The following is a 16,857-nucleotide window of genomic DNA, read 5'->3' on the forward strand; positions in this document are numbered from 1 at the left end:
CTATAATTTTTTACAGATGACATGAGGTAATTTCCAGTGAACATTCCGCTGGAACATGAGCTTATGTCCTCAGTGCACACAAACACATTGCAGTGACCACAAGACAGTGCCTGTAATTCATCATTACTGTGCAACTAATCTGTGCTTGGTAACTATCACTGAGCAGTTACAGAAGACTATTTGCCATGCAGTACAAAATGTATAGAAACTATAGTCTGAATGACACTTATTTTTCTAAAGAACTGTGACCAAGTGATATACTAAGCGGAACACTTTACAGGTAAAAGATCAACTTGTCAGTGCTCTCTGCAGTCTACACTTTCTAACTGACCCCATTACTTATGTTGGCTTATGAGCACTTTCTTGTTACTTATAGGCCAACATATAGACTGAAACTGATATATCTGTAATAAGCCAAAATCACGACCTTCTTGCTATGACGCACGCGCATAGCTGCTGCTCCACCGTGCCGCCCCCATAGCAGTTCAAATGTGGCATTTTACATTATCATTATGGGCATCATAAAAGTGTATATTAGTATATCAGCTGTATTTGTTGTATGAGAGTGTACAGGTGTATCTAATAAAGTGGCCACTGCGTGTGAGAACATGTATAAAATGCCTTTTAGGGTTTCTCGTGCAGTTTGATATAGTTTTTACCATAACAAATCAATACTGTAACAAAAAACTCAAGTCCCTTTAGCCCAAACCAGCTCCCAACCATCATAGACCAGCGAAATGAAGAATCTTATTTTTTGAGCAGTTCCTATTCCAACGCAGAATACATCACAGTCACAAAGACAATGCAGTACACGATGACTACTGCCATGGAAATCGAGGCTGTTTCCAGTGTAAGTCATGAACACTATTAATATTCATTTCCTGCTGAGCTTAACGGTGGTTGCTGTTGTCTTGTCAAAGAGGGATTTGCCCCCCCCCTCCTCTCTTTCTTTTCTCCTCCTTATTCTCACTCTCAATTCCTCTCTCATGTACATGCTTCTCTCCCCCCTCTCTCCCTGTTATCTCTCACCTCCTCCCCATCCCTGTCTCCACCTTTCTCTCCACCTCTCAGGTCTTCTCTCCTGGTAACAGTGTGTGGGATCAAGGAAGCACTGTGGTTTGCCTGTAAGCTCATTATTCTGACTGACAGAGAACTTACACTATTCCTGCATGAGGGATCACACAGAAGAAATCACACACATACAATCTTTTCTCAGCAGCAATGTTGTTGTTTTGGTTTATTTGCTGTCTGGCAGCTGCATCCTTTTATAATCTGATACACATGCACACGTTTCTCTGTGTTTATGTATCCTGTATGTACTCATGCATTCAGTCGTTTTAAAGCTTAACTCACTATGACTACGTATATAAGGGGAAGTGTTTTCCCATTGTCATGCTTTGCTTATTTGGAACTAATTGAATTTGTGTGAGTAAATCTGAAAAATGTTTCATGACTTAAAGTTTAGCCACATTAATTTGTCCTCAGCAGTAAGCTTAAGCTGCTGAAAGCTGATTAAATATTGGCTCTGACCAACCTTAAATAGCACAGACTTAAGCCATTACCTCTGTCCTTGATTGAGACACAAATCTCAAATCTTAACCATTCCATTAGATTTATCCTATGATGATAAGCCGCACTACATTTATTTAATATTATTCAAGAAACTGAAAGCAGATATTACATTATATACACAAATGGATTTTATATTATGGCTTGACATGAGGTTTTGGCTGATGATCATGTCAATGTATTTCATAAACATATCAACAGTGTAGGCAGCCATATTACTGTAGCTTAACTGCACAGTAATTACACTCATTTGATGCTCATGCCCCTGCCTCGCAATCACAGGAATCTTTAAGAAAGGTAACACGAGTTTGCATGTTTTACCTCTGTGTGTTACCTCAGTGATGCCAATACATTTGATGATAAACATGCACACAGTATGCAGCTCTACATTTTGTTTTATCATCTGAAACAACAGAATGTCCTCGACATGCAATACTCAGAAAGCCTCACTGATCTACTCAGTGTGGCATAGTTGTGTGTCGTGCTGCTGATGTGTGTCAGGTACACCTGTGACCTTGTGCATGTGCATGAGGCAAACAAAACATGGATCCACTCATAGAAAAAAATCCATAGTGCTACCAGAGGTCAAAAGCTGCACAAGGTACCTTTAAATGTGTCCTGTGGTAAGTACAGTTGGTGTGTACATTTACTGTTTCTTGCCTTTGTGCGTGTCCTTGAGGTCCAGCAAACATGCTGAATGAATTTCCTTCCTCATAAATAATCTGCAAACCCAACTTTTTGAGTATTTTGAGGCCTGAATCGTTTACATGTCTGCTTTTGGGCCTTTTGCTGGCTTATTGCTGTTTCTTAGAGCACCACAGTCAACAAGTGTTCTTTAATGGAAATCACGGACTGGAAGGTGTATACGCTTGTGCATGAGTATGTGTCCTTGTGCATGCACACAAGATACAAAAAAAGCCCTCCACAGTGTTACTGGAGGTCAAGGTTAACCCTGGAGCTGTGTCTGAGCCAAGCTTTTTTTCAGCAATTTACATCTATGAAATGACAACAGATGTCAGGTGTTAGTGCTTACCACAGCATGATTTCCCAACCCCTTTCAGGTCACAGTTCATTTAAGTGAACTCTCTGCAGGGCTGATTCCTCACTGCCTGTAACCCTGTGCTCTTCACGAGTGGTTTCTTGATGTCCTTTTCACCTAGTTCACTGCTTTCAACTGTGGCTATGCTCAGTGAGCTATCACTTATGAGTCGGTTAAGAGAGAGAGGCTGTTTCACTGGGCAAAAGGGGCAGGATTGGTGAAAAATGTAAGATGGTTTTGTTGGTTCTACTTTGAGTTATGAATATTAGTCCAGTATGAGGTCATCACTGAAGGCAAAGGAAGTTCAAAGCAACTTGATTTGAATGAACATTGCAGATGTTTATCAGATGAAGCCAACTTTTTCACTTTGTTCTTCTGCTTTAACCAAATCAAGTGTTTTACTCAAATCATTCATTTCTTTATCAAAACAAGGTTCATACTTGAGTACAGTCAATTCAATCATGCTGTCATCAGCTCAGTTTTCTTAATGAGTTCTTCTAAGTTTCAGCCTTTGTGTGCAGCAGCCGGAGGAGCTTTGTTCAGACACACAACGTCCCAGTGGACTTAACTTCCAACCTTCCAGTGCTCTGCAGTGAAAAGTGCCATCACTCCTCTGTTACACTGCTGACTGATTGATTGTGATATTCAGGTGCCTCTGGCAATAAATTCCAAAGATGCTAATGAGAACATGTTGCTCATGGGATCAGAAAACAGGGACACTGACGCTTACATTAAACCAACTAGTAGTCTACATGTGGCATGTAGACAATGCAAACCATCAATTATCTTACAGTGTATTGAGTGTGACTGTGTGTAAAGAGACTTCATAAAAGGCTTCATGTTACAATTATGTGTGTTATATGCATGAGGTGCTTGGAGGTTTTTGCACAGACAGTATGCATGTGATGGCACTGTAGGTGGAAACTGCCGTAGTCACTCGTCCCTGAGCGGACAAACATGCAGCAGTCAAGATCTGTTCATTCACATGGAAAACAGAACATGCAAAACACTGCTAAAATGTTAAAGAGCTGACAACAGATTCTCTCCTCATCTGCACCAGACACGCAACAGCAGCAGTCCTCTGTTACCCCCTGTTCACCACAAACTGAAGCAAAGTGGCAGGGCTGACATGAGCCTGAAGCTTGCGGATGCATTCTATGTTTTTCTTATGCAAGTCCTGGTAGCTTGCTTTCCTGTAGAGAATCAGGGACTGCGATGATTTGCTTTTCCTCCTTTTATCAAAGTTATTTTGCACAATGTAGTTGGAAAAACAAAACTGTACTTCCTTAACAAGGAAATCACAGTGATTGGTTGCTGTTATCCTGTCACTGTGGACCATCAGAGGACATCTGCAGAAAATTCAAGCTTTCCAAACCTCGGGTTATGCCACTGGCTAACTTTTGAATGTTGATATAGCGTGGCAGTCCAAGCATGTTTCTCAAGGAGTGGCAGTGAACAGCCCACTCGGCAGAAGGTTGGCATTGAAAGTTTCTGCAAGCCATGAATACATTAAAATCAGACATGTCCAGTTCGGATGAGGGGGAGGGAGACCAATTACACAGGAGTTCTTACTCAGAAAGAGCTGGTGCAGTTCTGCCTTTTCTTTTCCTTGATGCACTTGTCATATTTTGCCACCAAAAACTATCCAGCACTCCAGCGTAAAGCACTTTGATTGGTTTGTGTCTCATCATAATGAAGTACACTCAGCAAACAGTCCAAACAAAAGTGTCGGTAGTGTAAACCAGAACTGAAAATGTATAGCTTTGTTTGTATTGATTGCATTAGAGTGTACAGGAGGATATAATACAGCAATGAATGAAGGTACCATTTAAAGCTTTGATTACCAGATAGTCAGAGACAAGGGTGAATGTAGATAATGCCATGTATCTTAACTAACCTGCATTTAAAACTGGTCTATGATTAAGACAAGAGGACATCAAGAGCCTGAGTTGGAGTGGAACACGGGACATACAAAGTTGTGTCATCTGCATAAAAATAAACATTAAATAATTGATTAAGGGAAAAATTAAGTCATTTACACATAATGTAAATAGTAATGGGCAAGTAATTGATGCACCCTGTGCTGATGGTTAGAGGGTTTGATTCTTGTGTAGCACTATCAGCCACAACAGTTTGAGCTTTCCCCAAAAAGTAAGCTTATGATTAAAAGCATCAACCAAAACATCAAGCAGGCAACCATGTGAAACTGTAGGTTTGTCTTCTAACTACTTTAGTGCCTGCTTCCTTGTCTCTGTGGCAAATTGTGAAGATTGTTTTCCGCAAGGACATAATTGTTAAAGGTGGAATGCAGTCAATGTTGAGTTTTGAAGACATGACAGCTCCAAAAAGATAGCCTAATAATAAGCAGAATATATAAGGTGCTGCCATCCTCCATCACTTACTCATTACTACACTTAAAAAGGTAGAGGAGGGATGGAGAGAAGAGGAAGACAGAGAAAAAAACAGGGAGAGGGGTCTTGAAAAAGAGGAGGAGAGAGAGAAAGAGGGGCAAGACAGGCCCAAAAATAAAAGAAGGAAGAGCACTAATGAGTACACTCAGGTTTGCTCAGTTGCTGTGACAACGCGCCGGCTCACTGCTTCAAGCCACAAGACTGCATATCTAATGAATAACACACACACACACACACACACACACACACACACACACACACACACACACACACACACACACAGTTGAGAGAACAAAACACAATACATCCCCTCAAGCTATTGTCATCTGCATGGGTTTTCAGATGCCCAAAACCCATCAGAACACAACACACTCTATTGAGAACAAAAATGGCACCTGCCCATCGACCTGCATGTGTATGTATGTCCGTAGTGGAAACTATCGAATAGGTATGCCAACATAAAGAAACAGCCAAAGCTTTTAACCAAATCAATCAGGACCACCGGGCTGTGACTGCGCCAGTTGGCGTGAGCTGAATAGTTTTAGTAGGGGAAAGAAAAGCTGTGGAGAAAGGAGGAAAAACCCTTCACAATGCAGCAGATCCTCCTGCATCAGGACCTCAGGCGTCCATGCTGACAGGCGCAGTGTGCAGCAGAGTCGAAATATAGCTCAAAAATTGTGTGTGAAGTTCACACACTGTGAAAAGATGTCGGAATTTGACTAGATATATGAAAAAGGAAATTGTCACTTGAGGCACTTGGCAGGGATGTTCTCTCTTTCCACTTGTCTTTGCTTTAGTTCTTGAACCACTAGATAATCACCTCATACATTGGAGAAGGGTTACACAATATGACGACATATTATACCGTGAGTATGACAGACATTTGTTTTGCTATTTGCCTATTTTGTTATACCACTTCTAGAGATAGATGTCTGTGGTTGTATGATGCCTTTGAGGGCAGTGCTGCAAATCAATGAGCAGGATTTATAAGATTTTTACATCAATGTGATTCAGTACATTGATTTCTCAGTCATTCCATTCATTTGTTTTGGATTAGCCAACAGCAATCACATCTGGTTATTTCATTTACAGGACAAAGTGTTTTTTCTCAGGTGAATTTAGCCACCTCGCATTGGGTTCTTCTGTTTGCCTTGCAATGTTCAAAATGTTTTTAAAAAGTGTTAAATAATTCCAATATGTTTGCATAGAACAGTATTCATAACAATGTAGCTGTCTGCAGCGAAGTTCAGTTAAGTGATCTATAGTTTGTGGAAAATCAGACTGTAGAACTACTCAAACTGCAAAACCCAAATTTCTGATCTGTGATTTCCTGAGACATAGATCTTTGACCATTCAGGTAATTAATCAGGTGACCACTGAGTGGTTAAAATCGTGCTTAATCTGTCCGGAATCTGACTGGCTTTAATTACACAGGTTCTATAAAACTAAAGATGGCAAAACCTTGACAACACGGCATGGCTGAGGGCTCCCAAGCTGGGTTATAATATTGCATGATGCTGGGCCTTTTGGAAAAATAACACATGAACACAAAACTATGACTTTTATGTCAGACTCCTGAGGATGAGATGAGTTTTTTTAATTTCTAACTGATAATATTGCAGCTAATGTACATGAAGAAACTGAGATTACAACTCTGAGTCTCAACAAAAATCAATCCACTTTTTATTGTATGTAGCAAAGATTTTGATGATGTATTGATTTCATCACAGGTTTCGAATATTTCAGGTTTTTCATTGAAACAAATATTGATTAGAATGACATAAAGTAATGTGATTGGGTGATATTCCACTTCAGGCTGCTGCTTGGTGACATTGTGGCATCACGTCTGCAGCTCCAATGAGCCCTGCACAGTAGGTCACAGCTGCAACGCCACTGCATCTGGATGTGTGTGTGCATGTACTGTATGCTGCTTTGTGTATGTTTGTGTGTTCATGCATGTGTGTATTTGTCTCTACATAAGCACTGCAGGGAGGATGTCCTCCCCATGGGCCAGTAGAGGGCCTGGGGGCTCTAGTTAACAACATTGATAACCAAGATCAGCTGTTCAACTGATGAACCCCCAGCATGAACAGACTTGCACATTCAAACACAAACACACACACACACACACACACACACACACACACACGCACACACACACACACACACACACACACACACACACACACACACACACTTGCATGCACACATGCATGAGGCATGCACACACAGTGGGAGTTTCAGAGAGGTGGAGGGAGAAACAGATGTCACATTGAAGATGAGGAGGCCTCTTCTCATCTGAGTCCTCAAGGCAAATTGTCTGCGCGCGCACACACACACACACACACACACACACACACACACACACACACACACACACACACACACACACACACACACACACAGAGCATGGCTGCAGAGCACAGCATAGAACCTCTCAATCTCTGTCTACAATTTGATGTCAGTTCAACATGAGGCAAGAAGACAAAAGAAGCATTACTGTGCAAATCAAAAATTCATCAAAAACTTAACTATCGTAACTAGACTAGACAGGTGGCACGGTGGAACAAGTGGTAACACTGTCGCCTCACAAGCTAGAAGGTCCCGGTTCTAATCCCGCTGTGGGTGCTGGCGGCGTGTCCTCCACCATGCCTTAAAATACCCCCACTAAAAACATGCAAGAAGATCACCGCCTGACCAGTGGTGAAGAAAAGGGAACTGGTCCCCAGCCGCTGTCGGCTGGCAGCTGGCAGCCCACTGCTCCTGGTCTGCCGTGGAGGATCAACAGACCGAGGATGGGTCGAACGCAGAGAATTAATTTCACAAAGCATGGTGTGTGCATGTATATGTGATGTAGTGATAATGAAAAAGTACGTTCTCTTAGACCTGCAGAATACTAATATGCAGTTCTATAAACTCACATTTCAAAAATCCAGCACTAAATTGTTAAGCAGAAGCCTTGCATTTCTGCATGTATGACAGATTCATGGGCCAGAATGTGTTTAAAACTTTAGTAACAGATTTCAGGTGAGAGTAAGGTCGTCTGCTAACTATTTTGAATTTTCATTGAAAGATGCAATGTTTCTTTCCCACGTTTATGGAATGTCTCATTGGTGTACATATTCTTCCATCATCAGTAATTACAAACCAGTTACAGGTCATATTCACAACTTGAATGGAACAAACAAGATGTGATTTGTCCCTCTGTGCTTACCTTCCTCAGCAGGTTGCAGATCCTCTCAATGTTCCGCAATCTCTCCCTCTGTAAAGAGACAAATAAGGGGAAGGTACATTTAGAATATTCTGGGTTTCACGCAACTCTTTGTTTTTGGTGACTCAATCAGCTGTGAGTGTTGACATCTACTCAAAGATGAAATAGAAATCGTGCAAGTTTGTCCTTGTGGTACATTTTGAAGCAAAGCAGGGGAAATGGGTTTAACTACATTTCTTATGAGCTGTTCATATGTTCAAAAATATATTCCTGAGGAATCTAGACAGATGATCAAAGCCATGTATACATGAATGAATCTTAGATCTTCCACATTTTAATGGTAAGTCAGAGGTGAGGTCTTGATTCCACCTGGCTCCTCATATTTGAGACTTGACATAGGTGTCGCCAATATGTCTGATACCCCGGGGATTGAAGTGCACTGTGCCTGTCAACTCTGAAAGCGAAAAACATGTTTTTTGATGAAGATGCAAAGTGCCAAACAGGCCAACGTGTTGCTATTTGATGGTGAATCATGCTGCCATTGTTTGTATGGTCTGCTGGGATCAGGTATGAGTAGGTCCTAATGTCACTTTTAGATTGTGTCTCTTTCAAAATAAAATGCATACATGTTGGACTTGAAGATCTCACAAACCTTTGGATTGTCTCTGCATTAATTCACTCATATCTTGAGGAGATGAAGAGAGTTTTTCTTCAGCAGTCGCTGCACTCATCACTACCTTTACATATACATTCACATTACTTACTATGTTGAGTGTTCTCAGCTTGTATGATAATGTGTAAAATGCTTAAATCAGCAGTCACCACAATGCTGACTCTAACAGCCACCATCTCACCAGAGCTTTTAATATCATCATCAAATATTAACTCATTCCTATAGAGATGCAATCTGGACTTGACTGGCAGCGCTGCATGTTCCACAGGGATGCAGAACTCTGGCTGCTTATAAATCATATATTGATCTGAGCGTCACGCTGTTTGTGCTTGTGGACAGTCAGTTTGACTTCATCTCCGCCTCTCATAAGCTGGCTGCAAACGTAAACAACAGAGGCTCCATGGGAGTGATGAAGTACATCAAAAAATATATTTAGGCTCTACAGAACATCAAAGCCAGCATGTCTAAAGCTGAACTATTATTTAGTAACCACATAAGACAAACAGCTTTAAAGTGTGTGAAAATGTGCTGAAATAATTGCAGTGAAAACACACTTTGCTGCCTGTGAACATTGTATTTATGGGTGTTTCTGCAACACCACAGTGGTGTACTTATCGTAAATTACTTCTTCTTATAATGGAAAGTATCTGCATCTATAGACTACATACTGTGATGCTGCCTGCATTTAAGCCCTCTGTGGCTTTTAACTTACCCGTGCATTTTTATTCCATATGTTTAATGCTGACGGCAAGCAATAAGCTCACATTTTGATTTGCTGTGTGAAAATGTGACAGTGAGATGCTACCTCTGCTGGACTAGTGTGTGTGTGTGTGTGTGTGTGTGTGTGTGTGTGTGTGTGTGTGTGTGTGTGTGAATCAGTGACACAAGCAGGTGCTCGCTGGGTGAGAGCGAGGCAGACAGAATGTACTGAGTGTGTGTCTGTGTGTGTTGAGGCAGAGCCCTCATTGTCGACACCCACACCCACACACACACATGCGCATGCACACACACACTTAGAGGTGGATTCTGCCGATTCACAACTGGCTGTGAATACTGTGAGTATTTACAACATAACACAAGGTAACTGATGAAATACTTTTTTCATTCACACTTGACTCTTAAATTCACTGCAATTGTTGTTGATTATCATAAGACAGTTTTCAGACGGTCCCACGGCAAAAGCTAAATTAGTCTGTGATTACAGTCACTAAAGGTAACTGTCTACAAGTGCAAATTGAGGCTAAATAGGAGACCTGCAGGGCCTTGATTGACTGTGTTTGTTGTTGTATGTAGAAGTAAAGATTACTTTCCACTTTTGGGTGAGTCACTGTGTCTTTTTTGTTGGACTTTAACACCTCCAGCACCACTCAGCTCTTTCTTCATCAGACTGTGTGTATGTGTGTGCATAACCCTTTGAATTCAAGTGATGAAGTTGTTTTAAAAGAGCAGGGCAGGGAAACATGATTATCATTTTTTTAAAGTGAGATTTGAAGATCGATACTGACCCTCATGTCTGTCACACCAATCTTCAAATATCAGTCTCATACCACTGAGGCTGGAAAACTGTTAATGTCAAACACTGTTTTTTTGTTGCTGCAATATACATCATGTGGCTGGGAGGCATCAATCTGCATGCCTGGTTTCATGAAGAAGTGTGTTGCTTTCTGCTGAAAGTGTATAATAGCATCCAGCTCAAAAAGCTTTTATAATGCGTAAATGAGCTGATTTGTGTTTGGCAACAATGCTCTGGCACAAGTGATGCCCATTACATCCCTGGTATTTTGAAATTAATGATTGTCAAGCCCACCTTAATCAGTCCAGATCAAGGGATTCTAGACTTAGATAAGATGTATTTCAATTCAAGTCATTCACCAACACCAAGACAGACAATAAATCATGTACTTTCAAACATAGAACATAAGGATCAGATAAGACTACCTTGACAGTCTCTGCAAGAGCTCTGGATTAAACCCTTTATCAACCAACTAACGCATAGTATTTAAACTTGAATGATTTGACCAAAATTAAAAAAGATCCCTTTTTGAGGGGTTTTCATCCCACTTCAGATATCATTGGACAGATACAAACATACACACTCCACTTGGCTCCTTGTTTTGGTTCTATTGCTTGCACCTTTGCTGTTTTAGTTGAGTCTTACTGCTCTCATCAGCTACTTCCCACCAGCAGGCAGCTGTTTTCCATAAAAATGCTGACTGCGTCGGCTTCCTGCCCCACATCAACCAGCAGACAGACAACATTAGCAACTAGCTAGTGAACATAGTGGTGCATTTAGCAGCACCACTCCCTCAGGAGTTGGTGGAGACCAAACCAGAGCTAAAAGGACAGTGAATTTTGGACTTCCATTCATCAGGTGGCCAAAAACAAAACTCGTATGAATGCTGTGTATGCAGGTTGTGTATAATTGTGTATAATTACACGTTTTTGAACACATGGGCCGCTGCTAATATGTTAGTGCTGTGTTTACGACTCATTAAGCTATTTCTCAAGAGACCGAAATCAGAAAGAGGAAGCCAGAGGACAGCATATAATATTCCCCAAAATTGTTCTCCTATGCCTTTATGGCAATGATAGTGGCTGTATTTGAAGGTTAGATGCCAGTATATTCTGACGGCCTCCATATCGTTTCCTAAAATATACATAGATAAAGATGTAAACATAAATATTTGATTGCTATTTTTAAGATGTGAAGACTGCTATAGAGGTTCCTCCTTGAAAATGTTTAATTTATGCCCGTGCTCTAAATAATGAAGGCAGAGATTCTTGGGTAGGAGGGCGCAAACAAGACTGAGGTAACACCACTGTAACAACGGAGAGACAGAGAGAGGGGAAGACACATGGATGGTCGTATAAAATGAGAATGACCACTGAAACATTTTGTATCATTTATTCATTTTGACTGTCTGTGTATGTGTGTGTTGAGACTTTCTGACCAAAGTATCATGACTTTATTCATTATTTCTCATTTCTGCAAAATGCCTCATGACTTTACCTCATTTCACATGGAAGCGAGCGTGTGAAAAAATGCTGGAAAAATATAACGCGCTTCCTTTCAACTTTTCATTATTTCAAATGTTTCAAAGTACAAGGAGAAGCAATTTCAACTGAGGAAAGTTAGACTTTGATGTGCAATGTACGTCAGCGCGCGACGGGCAAGAAAGGGAATCTGTGATTGGGAGGAGGAACAGCGGAAAAGCATGGCCGGGGAAAGAATTTATATTCATAGTGATGTAGATTTCTGCCACATGTGCAGAAAGAAGAATTGAAACCCTCCCCCTGTCCTTGATATGACCTCACCCACTGCACACACACCCACATCCATACATGCTTATATATACATACACAAACCCACACACAACAACACACATGAAAGGCCCAGTCTGATAGCCAATTATCTGCCCTGCTAATGTCTATTTCTGGTTGAGACTGCGCCTTGTCGAGGATCAGACCAGTTCACTCCTGCACACCACCATCTCCCCTCGCCTTCACCTCATGATGGGTTTGATCGAGGACACTCAAATTTATTCCACTCAAAGCATTGTGCATGTGTGTGTTTGTTAGTGTACATGTGCGCACACACCCGCAACTGTCTACTCATTAGCAAGCAATTAGGTTGATGCCTCTTTGAATTGTGAGTCAGCGCTAACTGGCTTGACAAGCGAGAGCGGCACGAAAGCATAAACAAGAGTCGGAGAAAGAGAGGGGTGGGGTGGGGGTTTCAATTGACCTCTATTTAACCAGCAGACCAATTAAGGACAGATTCTCATTTACAGGAAGTGGATCGTGGAAGCATGATTGGACAATGAACCCCCCCTAAAGATGAAGTGGAAGAGGGTTATCATAATGTTAATGTTCCACTGGTGCAAAGTGTGTTTAAATGCTGTGAAACAAATTTCCCCTTTTGACTCAAGTAAAGCTTGAACTTAAGCAGGAGAGACAGGCGTGGAGCAGCGAGGGAGATGGAATGATACGGAGAAGGAAGGGTGAAGGGGAGCATTTAAACGGTGTGAAGAGGCTACAGAAGCTGTCATCGCGTGTGCTTGTGTCCTTGGTGAGACGCTAATGAAAACACTCCTAAGAGGCACACTCATAAAAGATTTGAGTGAAAAAAACACAAAAAACACCAGACTCTCTTTCCTTCATCTCCTTCCTCAGTTATCACTCTGATGATATTATCAGTGCTCCTGGCTACAGCTTTATCCTTTCTTATTAAAGCGATGCATGCATGTGAATGTGCCCTGTAAGAGTGTGCATCCTCACTGGAGTCTGCAGAGCATGCATGTGTGTAACAGTCACACAAGCAATGAATGCTGGGAACTACACAATAAACCCTGAGCACTGCTGGAAACAAGGGAATTAAAACTCATGTGCATGTCTGCATGTGATGGACTGATAGTGAATGTTTGTTTGTTTGCACCTTGTCTCATAGCAACATTCCACATCCACGTGAAATAGGCGGTGCTAGAAGCTTGGTGATTAGATAGTAACTACTTGCAGAGCTCGTTGGTGGACTACTGTAGTGGACAGGTGATGCTAACACGTTAGCATGCCAGCAAGATTCTGGTGCTAGTCAGTCACAATAGAAGTCAGAGTTTTTTTGTATTTTCTCTGTACTGGGTAGTTTACTCCTCTTAGCATTTTGGCCTCAGAATTGTACATCATTTTATTCAATATGCAGATACTAAAGGGGGAAAATGCTCTGCAAGGTCTGCATCTTGACCAAGTTAGTGACCTTGCTAACTGACAGTTACTGTGTAGCAGAAGGGTTTGAAATACCAACAAATAAATAATTAGCCACTTGACAGGGAAAATGAACTCACTATGCAGGCTAAAAATGTTCTTCTTTGGTATGTGATGTGTCATTGAGGTAGACTTTATTGCCACCTACTGGCCAGGCATGCTTGTGTGCGTGGGGAGATATTTTGGAAAATAAAAGTCATGCAGACAGAATTTTTCTTAACCGGGGGGTGGGATATCCATTTTAAAAATATCTACATATTCTGCTTGGACAAAGATGGCCACTCTTACTTACACTGTTGTAGCCTCCTGTTAGCTTCAGACCACCTTCAGAAAGCATGTTTGTAATGAATGAGAACTATAGATTTGATCTCCCATCTTTTGCAATGCACTATGAGGGGAGGGCAACTCTTTCAGTGTTCATACAGCATGTTCATAAGCAAGTTCATAAGTTTTAAAATAGCTTTAAAAACTCTGACCCTATCCTATAATGTGGTATAGGTGATACGGTGGCACAAGTGGTCCTGTTGCTGTTGCTGTTAGGTTGTACGGTGGCACAAGTGATAACACTGTCGCCTCACAACTAGAAGGTCCCAGTTCGAATCCCGCTGTGGGCGCTGGTGGTGTGTCCATCATACCTTCAGTGCTTGCTGGGGCCTTTCTGTGTGGAGTTTGCATGTTCTCCCTGTGCTCACCTGGGGTATTCTCCTTAAAATACCCCCACTAAAAACATGCAAGAAGATCACCACCTGACCAATGGTGACGAAAAAGGAACTGGGTCCCCGGCTGGCAGCTGACCGCTCCTGGCCTGCCGCAGAGGAACGACTAACAGGATGGGTCAAAAGCAGATGTGTATGCATGTAATGTGGTGTGACAAATAAAGGGATGTCTTTCTTTCTTTCTAATGTTGCATGTTAATTTGAGTATAGACACTATACTCACTATATATAGACACAGCATTTGACCCGTACAGCATTGACGGGAATGAAACAACAATAAAAACAATGCTCAAAAAGCAACAAACAATCAAAAAGCACAAACTTTTACCAAACCCATCATTCTTGTTTTGTTGGTATCTAGACTCTACAAACACAGCTGTAAGATTTTGTGGTGGTTTGGAAGAACTCCTTCTTTGGCAGAAGCTGGGCGTGGTTCTCCAGGTGGCTGGGAGCTGACTCCTACTCACCTGGGACTCATTGCAATCAGCACAGAATAAAGACTGAGGACTGTTGAAGACTTGTCGCCAGATTCTTACCAGTGCTGCTAGTGTTTAGCATCATTGAGTGTAGTTAATCTAGTGTCTGTCCCCAGTGTCTCATCCTCTTAGTCTTTTTCCTTTGTTTTGAATCAGTGAGTTTGATCTCCAGCCCCAGTGCCTCTGCCACCATGCTACCCACCCTCTTGCCTCAAGCCTCCAACCTTTTACCACCACCACCTTGCATCACCTGTGCCTTCATCACCACGTGCCTGAGTGCTGCAGCATATCTTGGAACCATACACCACCTCAGTCCCTTGTGCCTCACCTGCTGTTCCCTGGACTTCCTAGCTACAAGTTACCTTGTTGCTCATTCAGTAAATTCCTATTTATTCTTACACCTTGTCTGCATGTCTGCTATTGAGTCCTTTTCCTACCTTATACGTAATGGATTTGGCATTAGCTCTCCAACACAGTTTCCAAATTTGGAAATTGGCAAAAATCTCAGGTGTGAAAAGGGAACAAGAGACAAGACAAGACTTTTCTGAAAATGTATGTGTGTGAGTCTATTGAAATTAGGCAGCTGACATATTTCAAATAGAAGAATCCTGATAGCTGAAGTTGTAGTTGAATGTCAGTCAAGATAAAAATACTGAAGAAAATAGAAGTTAAAATGGAAGTACTGAAATAAGCTGAAGTTTGAATGAAAGAGCTAAAATGAGTTAAAAAAGTCAGTTGGAGTATGAGCTGTTGCAAGAGATATAAAAGTTTGTGTTGTTCAAACTTGAAGACTGAAAGGATTTGAAGTGTCAGTGTAAGTTAAATAAGTCTATTAAGAACACTGAAAGGAGAAATGGTAAAAAGAAAAAAAAACTAAGTTGAATTTAATTGAAAATCAATTCAATCACTACACAAAGATGTAGTACATACATACACAGTGAAACATCCATCAGAATGAACACATCAACTATCAAAGACTTTTTTGAAACAAACAGAGCATCAACTCCTCCAGCTACAGCAGCTCTACAGAGAATATAGAGATTGCATCTATATTGTGTGTGTGTGTGTGTGTGTGTGTGTGTGTGAAGGGTCTGCGCATTGTGAAGTTCCTCCCTGATGGTGCAAGCTGACAGAAACTGCTAATTAGGAGGGAAGGAAAGCTGGGTGGGAGACATTATGCAAGAGCCAGTGATAGACAGGCCATATGGATCATTGCTGGAAGTGTATGACATGAGAGCAGGATGGAGAATTATGGCTGGTTACTGTGCTCAAGATGAAACCATCGGCTAGCTGCATTGACAAGACAGGGAGAGTCGAAAATCAAAGCTAAAGGGGAGATATTCAAATGTTATTGCAAAAGATTTCACTTGAAAAAAGCAAGGTCATTGAACTATGACTCAGGAATTATGGGCAGGCCAAGGGAGGCAGGTCAAATGTTTCCAAAGGTTATCCAAATGCTCCTTTTTTATTCAGCTATCTTTTTCATGTTTCATTGGTGGGATGAAAGTCTGAAAGAACTTGCTCAGTTGCTGATAATATGGCCTAAGTACACCCTCTGTTGATTATCCACTAGACTGGTTTGTGAGTAACAGCGTGAGTGACTTCACCCTTTCAAGAGTTGAGTTGATACTTCAGTTCAGCTAGCATCTGGCTAGCTCGGTTCAAGTATTAGAAATTGTATTTATATCAGTTACTGCTAACAGTTCTGTAGATTACAGAAATGACAAGGGAACTAGTGTTGATGTTACCTCCAAGCAAGCAACTACAGCAGGGTGCAGCCATCACCAAGCCATCTCTTCCACCAGCTCCTCTCCACTCTCCTCCACTACAACTACTGTATTGCTGCGGTCACTGTTTTGGCCACCAGCAGCTACCTCAGAACCAGATGCCAGCGGTGGATCTGTTGGCAGCTCTTCTCCCAACCCTCGTCTTGCTGAATTAAGCAACATGAAGATTATCTCAGTGTGGATGAACCCAAAGACGTAGTCATGAATAGTCTTCCAG

The 16,857-nt window shown here is 41.5% G+C and overlaps 1 protein-coding gene across 4 annotated transcripts in view; it reads right to left on the bottom strand.

Moving 5' to 3' along the window:
- Positions 1-16,857, bottom strand: part of cnih3 (cornichon family AMPA receptor auxiliary protein 3) — an 84,272-nt gene that overhangs the window by 42,271 nt on the left and 25,144 nt on the right. For all 4 annotated transcript variants that reach the window (XM_070987985.1, XM_070987983.1, XM_070987982.1 and 1 more), the window contains exon 3: positions 8,234-8,281. In XM_070987985.1, the coding sequence (XP_070844086.1) occupies positions 8,234-8,281 (48 nt within the window). The remainder of the gene's footprint in view (positions 1-8,233; positions 8,282-16,857) is intronic.

The sequence above is a fragment of the Chaetodon trifascialis genome, chromosome 19, assembly GCF_039877785.1.
Source record: "Chaetodon trifascialis isolate fChaTrf1 chromosome 19, fChaTrf1.hap1, whole genome shotgun sequence".
NCBI classification, from domain to species: Eukaryota; Metazoa; Chordata; class Actinopteri; order Chaetodontiformes; family Chaetodontidae; genus Chaetodon; species Chaetodon trifascialis.